Here is a 25,997-nt window from a genome sequence, read left to right as displayed (position 1 = left end):
TAATAGGGCAGGGACTAGGGATGTAGTTTGCAGTCAGAGTGTAAAGCTTACAGCTGCATATTAACAGGAGCTTATTGAAGTTGCAGATTTAGAGCTCATTTTCCGTAGAATCTCATTTCTGAAACTGTTCAGCAGAATCATAAAAATAAAAACTGGTATTTAGAAAAATGTAGTACAATATAAGTAATGATAGTTACAGCTTAGCAACTAAATGCCAAAGGGAAATAATTCTGCATCCTCATCAAAATATCCCCTTTGGGAAACATATTTATGGGATGAAGTTTTCTAGCAGATGGAAAATCTGCTGGAATTCAAAGTCAGCACTTGCCAGGTGCCCCATAAACAGTATTTTGCCCTGTTAAACAACGTGGGGGGTGTCAGTGTGTGTGTGTCACAGCAGTAAAAATTAGTCATACAGTTTGCAATTGGATAGCGAGGTCCAAGACAGACATCTGATATCAGTGAAAACCCACAATGTCTTAAGCAAAACCTAGTGAAAAGAGGTTACAGGAAAACCTAGGAAAATAAACAATGAAAGAAGAAAGTTAAAACGTTAAGAGACATTAGAAAGAGAAAAGCTGTCAAAGTTATCAAAAAATCAGAAGTCACTTTAATTTTACTTCAAAATTATATGCTTATGAAGTATTACCACATTCATGAGCTTTCTGAAATTCTGGTTCTTCCAATTGGTCTGTAAGAAAGAAAAAGAACATGTTAGTTGTGGTATCTTGGTTCTTTTTCAGTTTTAAACATCCTAAAATAAGGCTGGTTTTGAGTTTGGGATTCTTTCTGTCAGAAGAATTGGATAGGTCCTGGAAATTTAGAAGATAGGAGATTTCTAAGTCTGACCCAAAGCTAACAGATACTAGAGACTTACCTTCCTGCTAATATAATTCACTGCTTTCTGTATGGTTGGGATGCATCACTACTGCATTAAAATACAAGTAGGCAGCACAGATAAAATCATTCCCCACAACCCACCCCCTAAAATGAGGTAACAAAAAGCCCTTAATATTACTGAAGTAAGTTTTCGCTTCTCTCCTGGGGTGAGGAATAATTATTTAGGGTCCTTTATGCAGATTGGAGTGTCAGACTTTTGTGGCCATTCCAATAGTATGCAGATGAAAAATCCTTGTACTCTATCTTTTCTTTTAATTTTGTAGACATTACTACTATAGATCTTGTTTTAGATGTTTAATGTAGAACATTTAAGAATTCATGATTTGTTTAGAAGATATTTCTCAAGGTATTTTAGTTGTCATGCTGCATTTTAGGGTTATAATACCTGTCTTTCATACACTAGATGCATTATAAGTGGTACTGAGTGTATGAAGACATATGTAAAAGCAGAGGCTCACAGAACTAGGTCTATTTAAGCTATTTTACCAGCCTTTAACAGTGACCTCTCACTGTTTCCTTCTGGATCTCCTTTCTGTAAATGCTTTCCTGACTTTGGTGGGCAAATGCCACAGATGTTTACATCTAAGTAGTAACTCAATGCTCTGAATATCTAATTAGGGAAGTGCTCATAGGTAAATACTTCCCATTAGATTGATGTAGATGGAAGGAATCAAAAACCCATTTACTCAGATCACACAACAAAACATCAAGTGAATATTAAAAATGCTTCCTCTAAGCAAGTTATGTTGATCAATTGTACAGTTTAAGAGAAAAAAGTGGTAAAGATGGTGCTATTAGCTGGGGAAGATGTGAAAAAAAGTTGGCACTTGTAAAGATGAGGGAGAAGATGAGATGTGGTGAAAAAAGTGTGACAGGCCAAAATAGCAGTATATCCATTAAGCCCATGAGATTGTTTTAGTAACAAATAGAGGTCTGAGCTTTTGTTCCCAGGCTTTTCATTTGAGCGAGAAAAGTGAGATGTGGAGTCATTTTGTACATTGACAAGAGTTGCATTTTGCAACTCAGGCCTGACATGCCTTAGTTATTGTTCACACACACAGTTTAATTTGCAGAATATTAAATCAATGCACCTGAGTAAAATCTACACACCAGCTCCTTTCAAATCAGAGCCTACAGGCCTGTCTCTCAGGATGCCACTTAATGGAGATAAAATGTTGTCAGACATTTGACAAGCATCACCACAGAACAGCCTATGGTGGGATAAGAAATTGCTGCTCCTGTTCAGTTCAGCAAGACAATTACATTACACTGCCTTACACTAAATCTGTAAAGGTGAAACCCCAGTTATCCCAATTAGTTTATGTAAAGCATAAGCACTCAGAGAAATAACATCTGTATCAGAGATGATGTAGTTAAAAGTATTTTTTTTCTTTGTATGAATAGATTTTGCTATTTTTCTATACCTTTGAAAGTTAAATCAAGCACAAAGAGGTGTATGTTTGCATTAGCTGTCAATAATTATTATGCTACCTTTCCTAAGATGAATGAAAAGCCAGCAGTATTTGGGTGAACATACTGCCTTTTATAATGCAGCACTCTTGACAATTGAAAGCTTGTTCAGCTCAATGACAGAGTTTTTAAAACCCCGCTGTTTAATTCATTCAAAAAAAAAAAAAAAGGACAAAAGATTTGTAAATGCTCTGCGGGGAAAAGTCTTGCATCAGCAGGAAAGTAGCAAAGATGATATAAAGGATTTTTATATGCCATACCTATGATCAAACTGAATACCAAGATATTTCAAAGTAGGTGTAAAGGCTGGGATGTCATTGAAATAGAAAAAAAATAAATCTGTTATAACAGGGATATAGGAACTGAACATGTACCTGGTGCAGTAAAAAGGAGTAAAACTCATACTTACCTATTCGATACACAGAGCAGACATCTGTGATGGAAGTTTGTTTCAACAAATGTATGACTTCTTCCAAATTTTTTTCTTTTGAAAAAAAAGATAGCTCTTCTGCTTCAAGAAAATCCAGGTCCTGTGGTCTAACAAAGAAAGAAGCAACTTCGAAAGCAGATTTGGCTTGAGGAGCTCACTGTATCAGCCAAATTTGAGCTTGTTAGAGAAAATAATATCTTTACATTATAGGTCCTACTGTGTTCAAAATTAGTAACAGTCATATTTATAAGATACATAGGAACTGATGATAACTATGCTTGCAGCTAACAGTTTCTGCCATATCAAAATAAGTTTTATGTCTATCTGTGTCATGGTATAGCACTTTATGAGAGAATTTATTAGAAGCACAAATCTTTAAGGACATTATGGTATTGATTTTCTAATGTAAGCTTAAAGGTATACATCAAATGAACCTGTAAACAACATGAGCCAGCAGTGTGCCCAGGTGGCCAAGAAAGCCAATGGCATCCTGGCTTGTATTAGAAATAGTGTGACCAGCAGGAGGAGGGAGGCGATTGTCCCCCTGTGCTCAGCACTGGTGAGGCCACACCTTGAGTATTGTGTCCAGTTCTGGGCACCTCAATACGAGAGAGATATCGAGGCGCTGGAGCGTGTGCAGAGGAGGGCAACGAAGCTGGTGAAGGGCCTGGAGAATAAATCTTATGAGGAGCGATTGAAGGAGCTGGGACTGTTTAGTTTGAGGAAGAGGAGGCTGAGGGGAGACCTCATCACTCTACAACTACTTGAAAGGACACTGTAGAGAGGCTGGTGCTGGTCTCTTCTCACAGGTAATTAGCGATAGAACAAGAGGGAATGGCTTCAAGCTGCAGCAGGGCAGCTTTAGGCTGGACATTAGGAAAAAATTCTTCACAGAAAGAGTGGTCAGACACTGGAATAGGCTGCCCAGGGAGGTGGTGGAGTCACCATCCCTGAACGTGTTTAAGAGTCATTTAGATGTGGTGTTAAGGGATATGGTGTAAGGGAGAACTTCGTAGAGTGGAGTTGATGGTTGGACTTTGGACTCGATGATCCCAAGGGTCTTTTCCAATCTAAATGATTCTACGATTTAAAAACTCCTTGTTTCAGCATTCAAACAGTCCAGACCTGTTAATAGGAGCAGCTTATTTACATGGTGCCAATGCCTGCTGAAAGGCACACTTTTTACGGGTTTCTGTCTGCATTATGAGCAATTATTTGTAAAAGGAGGCTCATTTGAAACAAGTTAAGGCCTGTAATTGAGGGTACTAGCAAAAATAGAATGTGGATGCTTTAACATAGATTTTGACAGACCAGCAAAAATGTAATCTTCCATAGGAGTAAAGCTTCTTGCATCTTGTGATCCAAAGAATAGAGACTGAACAGGGATAGCAACTACAGCAACCCCTTTTCCCCAGTAAGAAACTCAGGTACAGGCTGATAACATTTTCCAACATTTAAGCAGACTTCATGTTCCAATTTCTTTATATCTGTTCTGACTGATACACACTACAACAACTCCCATTTTAAAAAACCCAAACAGCCAAAACCAAACAAGACTGAGTTTAATGTACTGTATTTTAAAGCTTAAGAGACAAAATCTCTGTTTGTTTAGGCATTAAATACATATAACTTACTTATTTCTTGATAAGTCCAGTTTAACATGACTTGTCTTTACAAAACCTATTTGGCCAGTAAACACATGTCTTCCAAGAAACCATTCCATGCATTCAATGAAGTAGCCAAGGATCTCAATTTTGTCCCCTTTCTGGAAACTAATCTCTTCCAACACAATACTTTCATAATTCATCACAGCTAGACAGGATCCCATTGCTGTGTAATAAGGAGAGAAATAATATTTGCAGATAAAGTAACTTAACAATACAAATACACATAATAGAATAGCAACTCAGCAGAACATATTTAGCAAAAGACATTCCTGGAACTCATTAATTGCACATCCGATGCAGCAAGATGTAAAGCATCCAAACCTAATCAGTTTGGTTTGAGCATTTAGAATTTTAAACAACAGCATAAACCTCTTTATTTCTCAGCCATTAGAAAGGAAAGTCTAAAATGTTTTCAAATTCTAGCAAATTTCATCATCAGGTAACAAAATGAAGTGTTTTAAGTCCTTACTTTTCCCTCTTAATCGTGAACTCTGAACTTGGGCCAGAGTAAAAACCTTTGAACCAATAAAATCCTTATTGGAGAAATATAGAACATTCAATACAGCATTTAAACCAATACCTGTCGTAGAAAATAAGCAATGTTTACCCTCTAACCTCAGACAACCTGGACAAGTTTTATTTCTCTGGCAGTATACGTGTGAAAGATCCACAATAATCACACTGGTGCATTTTCTTATTTTTTAAATTTTATGATAAAAATCTACAGAGGCACCCTCAAATTACTTACTCGTTGCTACTTTGTGTACCTACTTAATACAAAATTGAGGAGAAAAAAGGGAGATATAAGACTTGAGATTTTAACTCAACTTAGACATGTCTAGCCGTGCATTTTGTAAAACCCTTCTGTCATAGGCATTGCTAATTTTACTCCAATATAATTTTGATACCTGTTTTCCCATCTTAATAAAATGGAGAAAAAATATTGAACCTTTCAGAGTCTATCCTAAGAAAAGTGTTGAATAAGTTAATTATTTTTTTTTCAATGCTGATGTTCAAATAGAGTTTCTTACCAATATTATTGATGGATTTAGATTCTGTTTTGTGTGCAACGTCAATAGGATTAGAATACATTCTAAGAAACCATCTGAAAGTAGAAAAAGAAATTGAAGTTAGTGTATGAAACACTTCATTAAATGTGCCAATAACATTGGTATTTTAAATCCACTTGAAAACAGATGCACCCCTCCCACAATTATCCTTCACCTTCAGCACTGTCTGTACAGTTCCGACACAGCTATATTTTGAGTAATATTAGTAGTAAAACAAGTGCTAGTTCAGTCAGTCAAACAAACCTAACTGAGAAAGTCACACTATTTCTCCCCGCCCAAGGTCAACAGAAAAATTTTAGCTTTCTAACTACTAAGAGCACCAAAAATTAATGTTTTTCTGGCGATTCCTGAAGTAAATCTATTGATAAATTCATTGTTACAATTTTGGCTTTGTAGCAATTATGAACTTGGACACGAACTTGAAAAAAAGTGCATGAAGGAGGTGGATTGCTCCTGTCAATAGTGTTGAGTAAAAATACTGCTAGCCTGCTATCATCCACATTTCCAAGCATCCCACCTGTTACGTATCCATATTTCCAAGCATCCTAAAAAATGAAAACCCTGACTTCATATTATTCTAGAAATTTTAATAGATTTTATTTCAGACTGAGGAAAAAACCCCACAGTACCTAATTCACAAGATGGGAAACCATCTTTAACTGCCGCTCTGGGGGCATCTGGATTAATTTCAGTTGTGTCGTATGGAAGGAAATAGAACATTTATTCTCAGTGTTAAGGGACGATGGATGTTCAATAACAAGAGACACCTATGTCTACGCAGACGTGTACATATGAAACCGATACATATGAAATAGGTAGCTAGTCAGGTACCTACTGATGAAAAGGGATCAACAGCTCCAGAGAAGCATTAGACAGCACAGTCTTGTCACCATCCACAGATCCACCTATTACATCTTCAGTAAAAGCCCCAGTCTCAAAATAAGTGCTTATTTCATTGTCTGTAGCCATTATCTTTCTTATCGTATTGTCAGGACATAAAACAAAAAATGCCCCTAAAAAGAAAGCAGGGGAGCAGATGTCATTTTATGTAACGTTTCAGTGTCATACAAGCTTTAAAACTGGCTTCAAGAGCATCAGTAATATTCAATTAGAGATTGAAAATCTGAAATTTGACAAGAATTTTCTTTCTGATTGTTCAGATATTCATAATTTTCTATCTAGTTTCTCTTTCATTAGGAAAATAAAATGCAGAGCTGAGGTGTTCAATGAAGTCTAGAACCTTCTTCTGATACATATTTTGCATGTTCTTATTGCAGTAATCGATGCATCCAGCATGTCATTCTGCCTCTGATGGTGGCAGCAGGTGATGCTATTTAGGAGAAGGACATGAGCCTGGCAACTATCTGTAATCCCTCTCCTGGATGTCTCCAGGATCTGCAATAATATCAAGCAATTTGGAATGTACATCCCTCCCTAATGCTTTTGGTATCCATTTATGGACCAGTTGCACCTGAATTTCTCTAATCCCTCTATGATCCCACTGAATCCAATCTGCATTTGTTCCTTTCTCTTCTCTTTCTGGTGCATTTCAAGTGAATATATTTAAATTTAAATTTCAACTTTGTTATTTGAATAGGTCTTAATATTTGATTTTAGGATTTTAAATCAAGGTGCTTCTCTAAATCTAGCCTTGCATGTGCAGTCTTCCTTACCTTCTTGTACTAGCAGGCTTCTGTACATCAAATTTAATGATTTTTCATTTATACAGACTTCAATGCCTGTTTCTTCCTCCTCTTGAGAATACAGCCAGAAAGATTGATCTAGGAATAAGTTCTCCATGCAATGATTTATAAAACCTAGAAAAAAATTCCAATTTGTTTTCTTTGCAGTTATAACTTTTCAGAAAGTCAGAGACTGGGGCAGGCATTTACGTAACTCCATTATTGCTTAACCCGCAATGTATATCTAATTTTACTACATAGTATCGTCAAAATTACATCCATACACTCACATGTATTACCGCTACTTTTAATGCTTAGCTCTCACAAACTTCACCTAGAAGGTGCATGGTTTTTCTGTGCCTAGTACTGCTGAAAAAGCAGACCATGTCTTCCCCTTACAAGGGTTCCCCATGGTTTAGCTGTATTTGAAAGATTTAGAGTCTGAGAGAGGTAACCACTAGCAAGTTTGAGCAACAGGTGCTTAGCACCACTTAGTAACAGATGACTGGAAATAATCTCAAAATATAATCTCTTTATAAATTTCCGTTGCCTGATTCAGCAGTGCCAATTTCTGACGATATTTTGCCTGGGTATCAGATTCCTGGCATTTCTTTGGGACAGAGATGATGCTGCATACCAGAGTCATGTACATCACAAGAGCGGAGCGCTTCAACTTGGAAACTGGGACTCCTTACATTAGGATTTAGGGCTTTCAAAGCTATGTGGTAGTTTCGGGAGATCTGGATTGGTGTATCATATTCAGAATTGTATAGATAATAGATTATTACTTAAAGGGCCAACATGAATACATTAACAAATCCTTTGTGCAAAAATTTACGAAGAGGACAAAAGGTGCACAGATCAGTGATTAAGGTGCTACCCTGCTATCTGGAAAATGCTAAATCAATTCCCTGTTAGCCACAGCCTTGCCTAAGAAGAAATTTCATCTTTTTGTGCTTTCTCTGCAAAATTGGATTGACACAGTAATTTTTCTAGTTCTCTAAGGAGCATTTTGAAATACAAAATGGCAAATATGAAATTAAAAATAAAAATTATTGTTTTAAATTGGTATGATAGAAATAGGCAAATTCAATAGTAATGCATAGAAGCTCTCCATCCACAGAAGAAAACAACTGAGGTGAACAAAATGGAGACAAAGATCCGATTCAAACGCTACTCTTCAGAAAAGACCTGTGAAGTTATAGGATAGTAAAAATGGAGCTCACATAAATGGCATCACATTGTTACAGAAGGCATGCTCAAGATTTAGAAACAGAACTGAAGCATGCAGTGCATACAAAACAATCTTTGTTTTACTTGGTATTTCCTCTGAAGCCTTACCAACTCTGTCCAGTTTACTCACTACGATTCAGGAAAGATGTAGAACAACTAGAAGAGTCTAGTGGGAAGCATGATCAGAGATCTAGAGAATACACTCCATGAAGAAGGATTATAGGAATTAGGGTTGATTTTCCTAGTGAAAACAACACTGAGTGGAAGCGCGGGTCAGAAGTCTCCAAAGAGGCACTAGCAAGGTGCAAAGAAAGAGTAGCCTTGACATCTCTACAGTGAGCAGAAAAAGCTGTAAAAGCATTTAAGTTGCAGCACAGGTTAGACTTTAGGACAAAAACACCTGGACTGGAATAGACTGCTTAGAAAGAAGATAGGATCTGATTCTGGAATATCTAACTTAGACAAGCCATCTGCCAGGAATGATAGCTGTTACCTACTTTGGGACAAAGGCGGGTTCTCCTGAAGGGTCTCTCCAGCCCTGTCACTAGTACCCAGTTCAGGAACATTACTTACTGCTATTAGGAGTTAATACAAAAAATCTCAAAATCCTGTTCAACAAGTTCCCAGTCAATCAGAACTTGTGTGCAGCGGAATAAGAAAGGCATATTGAACTGTTGTATGGCGAGACAGCTTTACCCAGTGAGTGGTAGGTCAGGAACTTCCATATTTCTTCGAAAGTTTTAAACGTTACCACTATCAGATCTTGATCACTATGAATAGACAGCAGTCTGGCAGAGAGCTCCTAAAAGAAAATCAAAACCAGTATCTTAATTACAATTATACTAGACTTGAGCACAATTTCTTGCTAGATAACACTTATGCTAAAATGCTATGTACTAAGAAGGATAAAAAATCATCCAGGATTTTATGTGTATAAAATACCTGTTCTTTAACACATACCTACAACATAGCATGAGCCAAGTTGTAATCTGATTAAAGGCCTGACTAAAGGCCTGTATGGTTCAGACATGTCTATGTATAGTGGCCAGTATTCTCTTTTAGAGTGTGAAAGCCAGGCAAGCATCTAGTGCTTCCAAGAATACCCTCCTAACACAGAGCAATTTACAGCTTGGGAACTGCTTTTGCACACGCCCAGACATGTAGGCATTAATATTAAATAGCGGAAAGGGATTTTTTTGTTGGTTTGGTTTTTTTGACTTAAAATTTCTCTAGGTCACTCGAGCCACTGTAAAGTTTTAGGTTACACAACATCTTGCTGTTAGGTTAGCCTCAGAGTTCTGCACACATAATGAAAACACACCTCCTCTGATGCATCTTTGAACTTGCTATGTGGCAGCTTCCGTCTTGTTCCAGAGTAGACATTGAATAGTCATTCCATAATTGACTCTTTCCATGCATAAGATAATTAAATATACTGAAGTATTTATTAGTTTTTTAAAGATGCAGTAAGATCCTTTTCTCCTCATTTGTACTGGTTCGTGTTGCCAGGATTTTGTGTTTAACAAAGATGAGCAATGGTCATTGTAAATGATAATGATAGATTTTTGTAAGGAATTTCAGAAATGCTGTGAGGGTGAACTACATAAACCTTCAAATAAGTGACAGAAATACATATTTTGATGGATTCTAGCCAAAGAGTGGTAATACGCAGTCTGGTTGCACTTCAGTTAGCTTAAAAACAGGGCTCTCCAATGATGCTGGCTACCATCTTTCAGGGAAATACAAATAACTGTGGCAATTTGAGACAAGTATCTGAACCAGTATCTCAGAGAATAAATCAGAGGCAAAGCTAACAAGTATAATGCTACTGTACGATTTCCCAGTACTGTACCCTTGCTCCCATTACATCAAAGTTGAAATGCATCTTAAAATAATTTGAGGACTGATCAGGAAAGAGATTCTAACTCTGGGGGTGATGGGGTTAGAAATTATCCCTCAAACATTTTCTGTAATCTGAGCAAGATGGTGCCGATCCACTGTTTTTGTGACCATTATATCATGATTTGAAAAGATCTGAGTTAATTCTGTTTAACTTCCGTATTTTTCAATTCACACAATGTGAATATATTAAAATAGTAATTCCTTTTTGAAAAGAAAAGTCCAACTTAAGCCTCTTCCAACAGGCATGCCTCATCACTGCTTTGATCTTCTGCATGCCCCTTTCTACACTAGATTAAATATTAACGAGGGCCTGAAATCTATTAATAAATTGCCAACACATGCTAAAATCTCGCAGCCTCAAGGGCTTTATGCACCACTGAATATCAAAACAACATTCTAAGGAAACTTATCATTATAAATCTTGCTTCCTTCAAAGTCCTTTTCCCAGTCTGTTTCTAATAAGGCCACAAATCTAGTCTATTTGTATGCTGTTTTCCTTCTCCTCCTGATCTCGTCTCCCTTTTTCCGTCTCCCACTAAACAAAAGCCAGAGCAGAGCAGCAGGAGTACGGACTGTTTTCACCGCCACAAAAATCAGCAGGCTGGTGATAGAGAGTTCACAACACATGCAAGGAAAAGCATGTAGAAACACATGCATCTGAGACGGTCATAAAGCCATAACTAAATAAGAGTCAGTGTTTGGCTTCCTAGTAAAGGAGGCTGGAACTCATGGCTCAGACAAGAAAGGGACACCGGAGGTCAAAAGGTATCATCCTGCTTTTTCATCAAGAGGAAAGAGGAGACTTTAAATTCTATTTGTAGCAAACCTCATTGGTTGTAGAGAACAGGTTTCCTACATACAAACAAATTAAAAATATGCTAACCCTCTTGTGTGCTATTTAAAGCTATTGCCATCTATCCCGAGGAAGTCCAATATTTATGCTATTCTACTTCAGACTTCCTCTTTGGCTTAGCAGTGGGCTTCCTGGGTAACCTGCATGCCAAATGACTCCAAGTGACTGGAAACGGAAGTGAACAGTCATTATGAGGGCAAATTTAAAAATAAAATAAATGAATCAGAAACCCATTATTTCCTTCGATGTAAATCAAAGCAGAACATACTTAAAATAAAACCCCATATTTAACATAAATCCTAGCTGGATTTATTTATTTTGTGTCAATTTGGTGTTCCAGTGTTTTCCAATGGTTCGATATTTCTAATGTCTCTAGATGGTTTTGGGCCATGGGAAGCTCTGGTCACCCAAATTCAGGCATACACCATGTAGATAGAAATGGGACCCAAAAATCTTACAGATTATTTCAGTAACTTGGAGCGTATTCTCCAAATAAATAAATCAGTTCCCAAACAATTGACTTACACTGAAAACTGCCATCACGTCCCTGCTGTCATTTTCCAGAAGACGCAGCTGCCCTCTGAGCTGTCTTTGGAGTACAGGATCAGGACATCCACTTTTTCGTCTTACCATTGTTAACTTCAAGGAGATATCTGGAGAAGGACATCTATTTACAGTGGATGTAAAAGAGCTTTGGAGAACCAGAAAATCCCTCAAAATGATAGAATCTACATTAAGAACTATTTTTTCAGCTTCAGAGACAGACACACGGAAAATTGACCTACTGCATGTTTCTTTTTAATTTTTTATTATCCAGTAGAGATAGTAGCCTAGCATGAAACATAAGATTTTTTTCAGTTGCATAATAAAGGCTACAGCTCTACAAAGGAGGGTGATGTGAAAGTCTGCAGAAATTTTGGGAGACAACTGACACACTTGGGGAAGGAGAAAAGAGGAAAAAAGAAGCAGATTGGTAATTTGTCTAACTAGACAGCTCTATGGACATTGAGAACATGCCCAGATTTCCAAATATCCCATGCATATTTTAAAAATTGAGGCAAACATACTGGAAAAAAAAAATAGATAGTTCAGCATGCTGCAACAACTCTTTATGCTAATCTTAAATTCATGGTTATCTGACATGTCACCCCCACTACTTCAGAAGGCTTCTATAAATTGAATATTGAAAAAGCTGTTTCTCAGCTAAGCTGATTGAGCAGCACCAAGCAAGACAAATGGTCCAACTAAAAGCTCGCTCACATGATTTCCCCAGCACATCTCAAAGAAGCTAGATACCTGTTCCCAGACCTTGACATCTGTTTACGAGAAGCTTTTACTACAGCTAAGGGTACCGTTTCAGATATCTCTCAGATAAAGAGGATCTTTGATAAAGCTGCTTTCATTCTGCATGTCTGTTAATTTAACTCAGTAACAGTATATCATATTCATAAGGTTTCAAATACCCAGATGGGCACATATAAGCCAATAATACCCACTCAGGAAGAATTCCAGTTGCAAGTATGCAAATAGGTCACGCTTCCAGCAATAAATGGGATTGTTGTACATACTGAAAATATTCCAGCTCCTCTGAGCTTCACCTTTTAATCAGGTAAAATAGATACTTTTCACATTCTAGTCTAATATGCTGCATCTTAATCTGTTTTCAAAGGGGTACCTATGTTTGCCTCCAGGAGTTTTATGATGACTTGAGCCTAAATTAGTCATTACTTTAAGGTCAAGAAGTGTGGCTCAGAAATATAAAGCAGTGTTACCAAATTACAAAACCTCTCTGTTTAAGCTGTGGTCATATAGTTAATTGCTAGTACAAAGAACACAAACTGGAGTTTGAATGTTACTTGGATCACTGTTTGGCAACAGTATTGTCGACCTTTTCATTTTACCTGAAGCCATAAGTTATACTGGCACAAAAGAACACTCTTACTTAACAATTTAATTTTTTGTTTTATATAATCAAATTGACTCCAAGTTAAATTGTGTTTCTACAGTTACATATTTATGTCTTATATAAAGTTAATATTACTGGAATAATAATTACATTGAATGAAAACAACCAAAATATGTCTGCTTCTGCCAAAAGAACAATTAATAATGCCTTATGGAAATGAAACATTGTCCAAAAACTCATTGCACATATACTAATCTTTCTGTCTGCTTCTGTGAGCTCTGATCCATACCCTCAGTTAAGAAGAACCCAATTTCTGTATGGAGTGAGACAAACAGGTACATAAGCACAAACAATTTAACTACAAATAACCACATGCCAGGGGGAGGCTGTCTACTCTACCACTGATGTGATTTGTCAGGTCAAGCTGGAAAGCAGAGTGCACACCAGCGTTGGTTTTTTGATGGTTATTTCTCTTCCTCCACAACCAAGAGAAGGGAAATGTGACTAGACCCTCAATGCACAGAGCAGGCCATGAGCCCTCCAGAAGGGAAGCCTGCTGTACCTACTTGCTGAAGAACTGCACTCAACTGCAACTTCATTGAAAATTCAGCATTAAAAAAAAAAGAAATTCAGACTTGGAAAGGCCACAAACTTAAAAAATCAGACATTTGAGGAACTGAAACACATACATAAAATAGGCAATGAACTTACTTGCTTTTCTTTTTTCATTAGCTATTACAATATAAGTCCATAAATTGTTTCTGGCTTTTATAGCGGTTAATAAGTTACTTCTCTCTTTTTATGAGAAATTTTCAACAAATCTTATGTAGAAGTTGGACACTTCACAGGTGCCATGAAATATGTTATAAAGTTACAGGAGTGATGACTGCAAGTGTGTTGACGTAGTTTTGTCAATTAGAAAACAGTAAGCAATGAAAAAAGCATTATTTTTAAAAGATACCATGAAAGAAAACATCTTACCAGTTGGAAAATTCTCTGCTTGACTGGGAAGCACCCTTGAACTGACATTAGTGCATTTTTCACTTTGAGAACACTCTGTTATGATAAATGAAAGGAATGGTTAAGTGCATTTTCTAAGTCCATATAAATCACACTGAAAAAAAACCCCAAAACACCAAAACCCCACACTTCCAAACCGTTTGATGCATTGGATAATTACTAAAAGAAAATAACTATGTTTTTCTCCTTCCTGCTATATGATTGCCAAAACCACAAAAACTATCTGAAGATCGTTTCTCCTCCCGAGGACGAAGTTAAATCTTGAGTTAATCATTTTGATGTGAAGCTTCAAGATAATGGAGAATTGGTGGGAAGATAGCCTCTCAGGAAACTGAAGTCCCATTTCGGAGGGAGCAAGGGCCTGACTTCATCTTCTCTTCCCTTGCACCTATACTAAAAATGGCCTCCGCTGAAGCTTCAGTGGTATAAATTGGCAATGATATGAGTGCCTTGTACGAGTTTATACATGGAGAGAAATAATCCTTCTCTTTATTTGTCACGATCTTAATACTTGGGAGGGGGTAATGTAAAACCAGGTGATTTTAAGTTTTCGAAAAATAATAAAAAATAATTATATTTTATGTTAATAATAATCTACTTTTTTGGCCCATATTTCTTCCAGTCCTTTTGGAAGTGATAGATTTTCATGCTGAAGAAACACCCGCTCCAACCAATTCCATTTTCTCAAGGTTCCCTGGGCAAAAAACAGTGAAGACAAGGCTTGATATTTCTAAGAATAAAAGTGTGAGAAATAGCTCTTTAAATTTTAAAAGAAAAATTCTGAGGCAATTTTCATGTATCCTAAGACATTTTTCCTCTGCAGCTCTTCCCTTGAAAAACAATTCTTTCTAGTCTTGTGCATCTGTTAATGTTGCATGAACAAAGTCACACAAATAAATAAGGATACATAAACACAGAGTTTTCCGGCTTCAGAAAAAAAAGCAGTAAGCAGTAAAAACATCATCTTTGAGGCCAATTATTAGACTATACTAACATTAGAAATCTCAGTTCTCAAGCACTTTGGGTTTTGTTAGGTTTTGGTTCCTTGGTTGGCAGGTGCAGAAGGGAGTGTTTGTTTGTTTTTAATCTGGACTCAATTATATTTGTTTCAAAATTTAAATTTGGTAGTAGGTTCACAGCAGTGCAGCCTGAGTATTTAAGGAACATCATAAATTTAAGTTCCCTACAACTTCTGAGACCAGACTTAGTTCTAGTTCTGCTTTTTCTGTTTTAGTCAGAAGTACAAACAGCAATTGTCAAAACTCTTAACAACATGTTATCACTTTGATCATCATTTAATAGTTGATAAGGGCAATTAATTAGCAGATGTTTTTGGTATGTGAATTTGCCATTAGTATTATTTCAATAGTACTAGATATAGACTTTCCTTGAAAGGCATTTATTGAGATATTAATATCCAGCCTGTAATATTTTATTTAAAAACTAAACCTAATTTCTGTGGCTTTTAGGAAGAAGCAAAAACTATGAGCAAGCATTTTATTACTCATGGGAGTTTAATTATAAATAATAGTTTGCTATTAAATTTCAGCAAAAGCATAAGAGTTACTATAAATACCTTTTAAACATTGTTTAAAGTCCTATAATTACATTCAAAGACTTAACATGAACTCCATGCCCCATTCCTAATTAACAGGATGACTTGCTTACTTCTTGGCAAGCTGAAGAGAAACTATACTGCTCTGGGATGCTTCTACCTGGTATTCTTTGATGTCAGCAGAGTTGCAGTTGTGAACAGAAAGACATTGCCTTTCTAAGCCAAAGGACATGCAATTTAAAATGAAATAGTTTTTCCATGATCGCTTGAAGTATTTCCACATTCAGAAAGCTCTCAGGCCTATATAAAGCAAGAGTCTGGCCGCTGGTTTTGAAAGACAGCCATCTACGCCACAGCACTGTTCCAGCCAGAGAGTGTTTGACTTCCATGTTTTTACTGCATGAAGTATGTTTTCATTTGCAGAAAAATAAAGATAGTATTACATCTTTTGCTGAAAAAATGGAAATCTAAGAATTTTTATTAAAGCAGAAACACGCAGACTAACACATCTCTGCTTATGAATCTTAGCTATTATAGCAAAAAGTGCTAGACAAAATATTTATATTTCAGTATTCTGTCTCTTGGGGTATGATAATTTTCATCTTAGCTTATCTTAACTAATAGATAATTCATTTGTCTGCTCAAAGTGAATTTCAATACAGATCGTTTAATAGTCCAATCTATGCAGCATTGCCATGGAGGAAGTATACCGAGTCACTTTGTTCCATTTAACAGTTTTAGATGTATTATAAAAAAAACTCAGCCGAAAATCACTTGAAAATTCTCTCCCTGTGCACAGCAAGCAATGTTTAAAGAACACATTAGTTTAAACACAAAGGAAAGTCAAGAGCAGAGCGACCAGTCTGTGTTGGTCGAGGTCTTACCCATTTGTTCTTGCAATGCATCCATCCCATCTACATCCCTGGCGGCGCTGATCACAGCATTGGCCTCCTCACATTTCCAGTCAGACCTCCACTCTCCCTGCTCCATTTCTTTCTTCTCCAAGTTCCTGTCTTGCTCTCCCTCTAGACCAGGGATGATGGCATTAGCGCTGAGCATGGACGTGCTGCCTGCTGCTGCCAAAGTCTCCATGATTTGCAATTCCTCACAGTGATGCAATTAACATTATCAACAATCTGAATGAAAATCCAATCATATATTTTAAAATAAGTCTCATAATACATGCACGTATTCAAGAGCTGTCCCTCTCCTGCAGGAGTTATTTTTAATTGTAATATACTTTAATGTATTTCCTTCAGACTTCTTTGAGAGGCATTGTTGTGTAACACCCAAATTCATCCCAGAAAAAGCTCCTGCAATTAGATGGAATCACTGCTTTAGCAACAAAGCAATAGATTTGACTAATAGCAACAATCCAAGACCTGAAGTGAAATGTCCTCATGCCCGCTGCTAATTATTCATTCTTGGCCAGCTTTAATGCAGAGCCTCCAAGGGATAGCATCACTCACATTAATACAGGCAATGCAGGGGAAAAACATCATTTTCTAAAAGTGACGAGAATGGAACGGGTACTGCATGCGTAATTCAAACAAGCAGGAAGGTTTTTATAAATCCAGATAAAGAATGAATCCTCTGCAGGCACCCACACTGCAGGAAGATCAGTATGTAGGGATCTAAAGATTTCTTTGCAGTAAAGCAGCAGAGTGATCTACTGAAGCTAGAGGCCGAGTCTGGCCGCAAGACTGTTATTGGCATGAACATAAGGAAAAAGGAATAGAAGTGGAAGTAGCGCACAAGTAGTTGCAAGTTTCACTGCTCCCTCTATAGTCACTGATGTGAGACATCCTGCCATCCCATTTCTTGGGCACAAGCTACTTCAGCTTCAGAAAAGTGCAGGCAGACCATCAGCCAATGCATCCGCAAAGGACGTGACTCGTAGCCAGCACATGCCCTACTGATATTTAGACCCTTTTCCTCAGTGGGTTCTCACATGCCTCTTTAATTGATTTCATACAGCTACGGGACAGATTTTGCATCAGTCCTGTCACTTGGACTTAATCCAAATTCCTCTGAGCTTATTCCAGCCATACTCATTAACAAGCTGCTTTTATTATGAGTATACAAACTTGTAATCTTTGTGAAATTTCCTCTCTCATTTGTTTTCCAGCAGAAATTGGTTAAAACTGAAGCTGTTGATGGAAGATTGCTTTCGCTCTGACAAAACCTCAGACTAGCGCCTGGTCACCTTTACAGTCTGCCTTCAGACCAGTCTGAAAATTTCTCCCTTCTCTGTTCAGCATGCAACGGGGTATCCCAAAGCACATTGTTGTGGCTTACTTCTTCACATATATGGCTTCCAACACTTCCTGCCCTCCAGGCTTCATCTTATAGATCCCTAAACCTGAGCAAACTGAGCACCAACATGAACAGCAGCAACAGCTCGTAGCTGTCTGCCATGGTGGGCAGGTACACCAGACAAAGCAGCGATCTGTTTGCACAACTTTCATACTCTGTTTTGCAGTCATTGAGACCTTTAGCCCATGGAGCACTTGAATAAGCAGTAAACTATATATAGACACAAGCAGGTTATGCAATTATAAAAAATTAATGAGGTATGTATACAGGTGGTATGACCAGCTCAGAGAAATAAATCATGACCATATCTACAACAAGCATAATAGTTACTGAAGTATGAGGAAATCTAGGCTGGATATTGTTTTAATGTTTTCATTGTCCCATTTTGCCATTTATTCAAAAGTATCTATCAGAGCAGCGAGGCTGATTTTCAAAAGATGCTTTGTGGTGTACCATCCCAATTCTCCATATGAAGCTATGTGTATAAACTCATTTATGCCTATAAAACACAGATAGTATCTCAAACACAAGTGATTTTGATGCCTTTTCTCAGAAAACAGTATTTCCACTAATGTATTTAGTTAACATTGTAGTTCTGACTTCAGATCCTAGTGTCTCTTGCTAACTTTCCTGAAAAACAGCCTATCAGAATTGATGACCTAGTTATGAATGATTAAATATAAAGGCCTGCCAGAGACCAAACTCACTTTGGTAGGGATAAGCTTTTCCATTTGTATAGCTGATCTTTTCCTTAAAGTAACAACAGTAGCTAACACCATTCTTTTCAGTACTGTACAAGGATTATACGTAATGCATTGTAATTTTCACATGTAAGGATTAAACACTCTTTTGCATATATTTTATAAATACTGGTATCTCCTGCTAATGAAGATGTAAATATTATGATATTAAGGATAATTGAATTCCAAAGGTGTTTAAATTACATTTTTCTGTGAATCCAAAGTCAGTTGTTATTTTTAGATTGGGATTATCCTTAATTCCAGAAATGAAATTCAGTGTTCAGAATATTTATTTTTTCCATCAGGTCCTATCTACAAGCAGAAATATAATCCTCAACAAAGTTTAGGAAAACAAGTATCCTGTGACTTGAATTCTTAGAATTCAGTTGAGTTGAAGAGATATTGGTTAACTTTTCCTGTCTTCTGCATCAACGCATGTCGGTAAGCATAACATATAAACGGGCTTGTGAATGAACCTACAAAGCACAGTGCTGCAAGAGCAAGCAGAACATCTGAACGAATCAAAATGGATATGATCTGTTTAAGAAGATTCAGTCATAGTACCCCAGAGCCTAAGCCAAGGGAAAAAAATCAGAATGAGTGAAAGAAAAGCAAAAATTATATGTTCTTATCAGTGTTTTCTCTTGGTTCTTCTAAGATACACAGTATGAAAATTAAAATCTCAAAAACATTTTTAGCAGTCATGCTCTCCTCTACAGATTCCTTTCCCATCTTTAATGTTTGCTTTAACTATCAAATGTCAACTCATGAGGCTCTGAAAACAAGATAGTAAATAACTTTCCTGTAGCTAGGCACCTAGTCTACCTAGGCCCATTTGAACGTTTGTTTAGCATCTAAATGTATCCTAAGTAATGCAAATTTGGTCACAGTTGACAAAGATTTCATAGAACTTTGCACCAAATCTCTGTCCTTCTGCTGTTCACCTTTGACTATCATATAAGTATCCCAAGCAGATAAAAACATTCATCCACTATAAAACAGATTTAGAGAACATTAAACTTCAGTACTTGAGTCACGAGCATCATTAGAGACTTTTCAGAAACCTATATAATGCTAATTTACTATCATACTTACTAGCAACTAGCCATTTGTTGATAGCAGCAAATAGAAGATGAAGAAATGGATTAAAGATCTAATGCTCATCTTTTAAAATAAGTTTGCCTTTTATAACCGGTTCATACAATCTACATTTATGTGCATTTTACTTATAATTTAGACAAAATTATTTTATCTCATGCTTTTTGAGGCTTGACCGAGAAATTTGTATTTGGTGCAGGATGTTGGCCATAAAACTTAATGATCTTCCCATTTTTCCAAACCAGGAGCCATCCTCTATTCAAAAGCCATGCAGGCAAGAGGTGACACTCCCCACTGATCTGGGAGAGTCTCACTTTCTAAGGCAGGCACTTGCAGTGGAGATGAGATGCAGATGGAGGACAGCTCAACAACTCCTCCAGGAGTGCCACCAGGTTTACTGGTGTCATCCCTCCTCATGGCCTGAGCTCCCTGGACATGCTGCCCTTCACAGAGCCATTGGTAGCTCCTGTCCAGCCTTACAAGGCTCAGAAGGTCACTCCACCTCCCCCTTTCCTTCTCACAGGGCATGGCAGGCTGGAAAGGTCTGTATGCAACAGCTGCTGAACAGAAGGTGGAAATAAGAGTCTCTTTTTCCTACTGGAAGTTAAATAGAACAATTCCATTATCATGCTTTTCCCGTTGTTGCTGCATCCTTTTCATTGAGTGCTTGTATCTGTTTTCAAAACACAGCTTACCATAAGAAAAAACATTAGCTTGACACTTTCCATTTCCCTAACTATGCAGGTTGAGCAGGGGTTTTTTTCCCCCCCCTGTACCTTTTGCTGTTGTTTTAAGAGGAGTTGTGGATGACAGGAACGCTTTCTCTCCCCCCAACTCCTTCCCATTAAAGGAGGTTGAATAAGAAAACTAGTAACATCCACTTAACAGGTTCTGGCTCTCTCTTTAAAGGTGTATTTCTAAGTACAAGAATAGGACTCAATATATAAAAATGAGTTCTCTGAACTAGTTGCCTAAAACCTGCACACAATACAATATTTCTCTTTCATTCATCACCTTCCCTCTGGGAGGCTCAGGACAACTTATTAACTTCTAGCTTCAAGTCATCAGTGGCAACTATAATCATTGTAGTTTTACAGAGGTGGAAAATGAGACAAAGATTATTTACGGTCATACAGGAGTGCTACAGAAGTGCTGGAGAAATAGCCAGGTGAATGTAAAGTTGAATTAATTTATCCCAAGAGGATTATTTATACATATTGGAAACCTCCAGGATGGTACAAGGTTACTGCCATTGCTCCTCTTTGTGTCAATTCCTATCTCATCCAAAGAAAATAAGCACCAGCTACTGTTTGTTTCTCCCCTCATCTCATCTCACCTGAGCCCCTGGTGGATCAGGGGCAACTTTTCTAAATTTAAAGCCTCTAGACTCTACTAACCACTGCTGCTGTACCTGAGACAACAGAACTCTGGCAGCCCCAAAATTTTTTTACTCATCTCATGCGGAGTGTTGCATTCAGGGCTCCAAACCAGGCAAGACAGCTAGCGAAGCCTGCATTGCCTTCATTTACAGGACACCTGACTATGCGCACACCCTTGATCTTCTGCTCTGCTTCATCTCCTGTACATCCCACATGTCATACAATACCTCGGTCTTGCAACACTACTGCCATAAATTAATCTAGGTCATTTTCCCAAACTGACGCTAGAGTAGTTATTTTATTATTCCTTCTCCCCAGTTTCAACTCCTATTTGTTTCACATTTCCTGTATAAGGCTACAAATATTTTACAACTGAGATCATTATAAACTTTATCCTTAGAGAGACCAAATCATAGCCTTGATCTCTATGAAATTTAGTCACAGGCATGACTTTTTTAAAAAAAGAATCCATACTATGTACTGTACAGGTAACACTTAGCACTTTTGTCCTCCAGGGCTGCTATGGAGGACATATAAAGGTAAAGCAAATCTGTAATCAGGGTAAACACACTTAGGTATCTTAGTACTCTCCAAAAATGGAAGATTGACTCCTTCATCACTGAAGTAACTTTAGGTTAGTTAGCAATTCTTAGTAAACTATGTTGCAAGCAGTATCATTGTTCATAGTTGGTCTACAAACAAAAAGCCCTAGCAAGCTTAAAAGATGCATTAGATTCCTTTAAAAGTTTTAACCCTTTCTTACAATTAATTTTCTTCATACCTCAGTAACACTGAAATATACTTTCCTCCTGCAATCCATCTCTGAAATCACTAAGTCCAAAATTTCCAAATTTAGATATTGAAAATTGTAGACTAAAATACAATTTCATAGCTGAATAAAAACAAGCATGAGCTCTAGGGGTGCTTTAAAGAAAAATCAGGTCACTGTTAGAAAACTATAAAAGGCATCTGTGAATCTCAATACTTCATTTTGAGTGCTAGATTTGACAGAGTTTGGCCTGTGGCAGCTAATGCAGAGGAATAAAGTAGGAGGAATACTTTTGTTACTGAATAGCAGCTCAGCTCACACAACACTGCTGAGAAGCGGGAACACAGAGCACCACAGGAACTCCCAGCACATCCTCATAACCATGACGGATCACATTTACACATATTTTCCAGTCATTTCATTACGGACACACCAAAGCATTGAACACGTCTGAAATTACCCCTATTTCTGCAGTTCTAACATCTTGACAATAAACCTGCAGTCAAATACCAGACCACAAGTACCTAAAATAAAGCGAAAGGCAAACATGCAGATATAGAGCACAGGACTTCTCCTACCTTTTCCAAGTCTGATTCGCTACAACATGCTGGTAAAGAGCAGACAAATCTGTGCCTTCCTCAGCTCTGCTCAAAACTGACTCCAGCACAGCTCTTCCTGTTTGACCTTCTTATCTTTCCTGTTGATTGCACAGCCCAGCTTGGATGTGGCAAGTACAAAAAGTTGTCTATTAACCGATACTGTTAATTCAAAAACTTTAGTTTTTTTTTTAAAAAAAAAAAAGAAGAAACATTCAGGAGCATGAAGTTGAGCTACTAAAGTTCATTGTGCAAAGCAAAAAAAAAAAAAAAAAAAATCTATCAAGTGTGCTGGAAGGTTCATTCACACACCCCTGCTTTCCAAAGCAGTAATTCACGTTGGCATTTTGCATTAGTGGCTAAAAGTCTCAATGGGACACATCCAGGCCATTGTGCTAGGCGAGCATTGTTCAGACAAAGTAACAAACCGTCCTTCGGATGGAGTACCACGCTTTGTTGCCCCTTTGCTTTTGATCATAGAATTAGGTTTCTTACTATCATTCCAGCTACAAAAAGGCTGATGAATAATTGTTTTACAGTGAATTCTCTCTGATACTCTTGGGTTTGAATTGCAGAAGTGTAGAGTTTTGCAGATCATGCACTATGCAGCATTAAATATCAGTTTGGGGAGGTAGGCAAGTCTGTTGTGGAGTACATGCAGACCATATCTTCTGTGTCAAAAGCTTTTATCATTGATCCAGATGCCATATCCTAAATGATCCACAAGAGAAACTAGAAATAATCCATCCCATTTCAAATCCGCTTGCTTTTTGTCCTCTACACTTTGAGATGTTTTTATACTCTCTTCCTCCCTACCATACTGAAAATTTCACATACGGTTAGTCACAGTTATGCTACTCTTGTAGGTAAGCACTGAGTACCGCACATGCCATCATTGTGGGCTGCATTGCAGCAGGCACTACACGAGAACAGAACAAACAGTGTCCACCCCAAGTGTCTGTTATCTCAGACATCTCTAGTTGGCAACATCCCAACATTTGAGGTATTAGGCCATTGACTAGTTGTGCTCGTGTATGTTGGCAGGGGGTGTGTTGTCCTGAGACACATCAAACAGTCAGAGAAAGCCTGTGGGACTGGGCAGCACCTGGAGAAGGTGGTTTGAGGTTGTCCTGCACAGCACTGCTGCCCTCCTACAGCTCCTGCCAGGGGGAATAGAAAAAAGTGACCTTTGAGCTGCCTTAAAGACCGTAGTTATGACTTCTGCTAATCTGCCTCAAGGAACACGCACTTAAAAGTTGGGTTTAGACTTTATAAACTAGATAGATATTAATTACAAATCATACTCTCATTTACCTTACTTCCTCCCCATCACACCATGTTATCGTGAATTATAAATGCTGCTTCAGACTGATCAGCCAATCTGTTCCTGCAGTGTGCTTGGGAACTCTCCATAGTTCCAGACATTATGAAGTTGGAGGGTATTCAAGTAATTGTATAAATCACAACTAACTAATCATCCCACAGGGCTCTCCTCCCACCGGAATTAATTTGATATTACACTATAACGCAGTACACAAAGCATGCCACTTCAGGTTTAATTAATTTATGTAGTAGCTATGCCAACAGCACAAAATACCCTATTTCTGTCACCATTTTACTGACTAGTTTTCTATGAGTTTCATAAATGTCTAAGTCTTTTCATCACTTTATTTTATTTGTAGATTTAAGGATAATCTTTGGTTACATTTTATATCCTCAGTTCTTCACTGGTATTCCTATCACCTCTTCTTTCATGTGTACTCAAGGTAGTTTTGCAAAAAAAAAAAAAAAAGGGGGGGGGCAAAAAATCATCTAACCCTATATTTTTCCTAACGAATACCAATCTTCTATCCTCTATTTCTACAGCCCAATCATTTTAGAATCTACCACTGATTAGTGTGTTCCTAAAACCTAAAAAAATACAACCAATTTTTATTTTAGAGAAGTGAAATTAGGAGAGACGCAACTCACTTAAGGAAACAATTTACAAAATAGCAACAACTGAACTCCAGGCTCCTTAATTCCATTTTCAATACCTGCTTAGAATCATAACGTTGTGTGGGTTGGAAGGGACCTTTAAAGGTCATCTAGTCCACCCACCCTACAATGAGCAGGGACATCTTCAACTACATCAAGAATCTTCAGCTTCCTCTATGATTTTACTCCACAGTGTATTTCATCATGCCATGCACAGTACTTCAATTCTTGGAGGTTTGTATTGACATGCAGTTTAAATGGAAACACGGAAAACAAAGTTTTCAGCTTCAGGGTAATGACATCAAAGGTCGACCCTGCGCTTCCTGTTGTCTTATTAAAACGGTACCAATCTGCATTACAGAAATGTAAGTGAATAACCTTATTGAAGATATGAACAGCTGCTCTCATGAAAGAGCTCCAGAGACCAATGTATTGTAGCAAACAGGAAAAACACAAAGGTAGCACAGAGCGGTTTCTGTATTAGTAATCGCATTGCTTATACTACATTTTAATCACTAGAAATTGTGCTACCTGTTCAGGTTTCCTTATGCTAAAAAATAGACTTGAGAATACTTCTTCTTTAACTATTAGAATTACATGAAGACTTGAAGGCCCTATTTATGTTGGGTTGTCCCTGATCTTTTCAGGATTATTAAAAGAAGCTGCCAGGAGGCCGAGGAGGACATTGCGTGTTGAAACAAGACACTTCCTCTAATTGTCTCTCTCTGGCATTGCTTTTCATCATCCTGTTTGTCAGCCCTTCTGCAGCTGCACGTTTGTCTGACTGCTTTTCACCACAGCAACTTGTTTTAGGAAAAACAACACATTTTAATATTAAGGCCAAGTTATACCTTCCAGTATAACTGTTGTTCCACCACAGCTGGGGACATACCTATGAAGGAACAGTCTGCTGCCAAAGGAACTAACTTGAACATGTAAGCACATTGAAATGTAACTCGTTTGACTATTTAATGATAACTGATAGCAAATACCAGATTTAGGCAAGAAGGGGCCTTCTTATCCACTTTACTAAATACCTGTCTGATCGCTTTCATCTCCAGTCCACTAAACATGATAAAGCTTATTTCACCTTGCTGAACCTTATCGTTAAAAGATCCTCTTTGTTTCATGTTTGCTGAAATTAGCATTCTTCGCTATTTACAGCTGGCACGACAAATTTGTTATCATATGAGATGCTGCTTTCTTGGCTAAATTAGTCTCTATTGGTTCCGATTTCATCCAGTGGTTAAGGTATACTCACTTAAAAAAAAGCGTGTAATGCAATCTGGACTACAAACTTCACAGACAGATACCAACTGAGCACTTAGATGTGAAACCTGTACATCTTGAAGTGGGAACTCAGTGACAACCATTTACTTAGCAAACTTACTTAAATAATTATATTAATTTTAGCAGGATTAGCAGCATGCATGG

At 37.5% G+C, this 25,997-nt stretch overlaps 1 protein-coding gene across 2 annotated transcripts in view; it reads right to left on the bottom strand.

Annotated features, from left to right (window-relative positions):
- SH3TC1 (SH3 domain and tetratricopeptide repeats 1) overlaps window positions 1-22,647 on the bottom strand; it is a 39,803-nt gene extending 17,156 nt beyond the window's left edge. For both annotated transcript variants that reach the window (XR_008466572.1, XM_054202674.1), the window contains exons 1-11: window positions 22,569-22,647; window positions 16,573-16,824; window positions 14,095-14,169; window positions 11,733-11,860; window positions 9,149-9,254; window positions 7,211-7,354; window positions 6,373-6,550; window positions 5,499-5,572; window positions 4,435-4,630; window positions 2,780-2,907; window positions 650-691 (exon numbers count right to left, since the gene is read on the bottom strand). Coding sequence is in view for 1 of the 2 variants with exons in the window: in XM_054202674.1 (XP_054058649.1) it covers window positions 650-691; window positions 2,780-2,907; window positions 4,435-4,630; window positions 5,499-5,572; window positions 6,373-6,550; window positions 7,211-7,354; window positions 9,149-9,254; window positions 11,733-11,860; window positions 14,095-14,169; window positions 16,573-16,780 (1,279 nt within the window). In the remaining variant the exon portion in view is untranslated. The remainder of the gene's footprint in view (window positions 1-649; window positions 692-2,779; window positions 2,908-4,434; window positions 4,631-5,498; window positions 5,573-6,372; window positions 6,551-7,210; window positions 7,355-9,148; window positions 9,255-11,732; window positions 11,861-14,094; window positions 14,170-16,572; window positions 16,825-22,568) is intronic.
- Between the last annotated feature and the right edge of the window lie 3,350 nt (window positions 22,648-25,997).

Source organism: Rissa tridactyla, chromosome 5, assembly GCF_028500815.1.
Source record: "Rissa tridactyla isolate bRisTri1 chromosome 5, bRisTri1.patW.cur.20221130, whole genome shotgun sequence".
Taxonomy (NCBI): domain Eukaryota; kingdom Metazoa; phylum Chordata; class Aves; order Charadriiformes; family Laridae; genus Rissa; species Rissa tridactyla.
The sequence above is the reverse complement of the archived record's forward strand: the minus strand, read 5'-3'. Positions and strand labels throughout refer to the sequence as shown.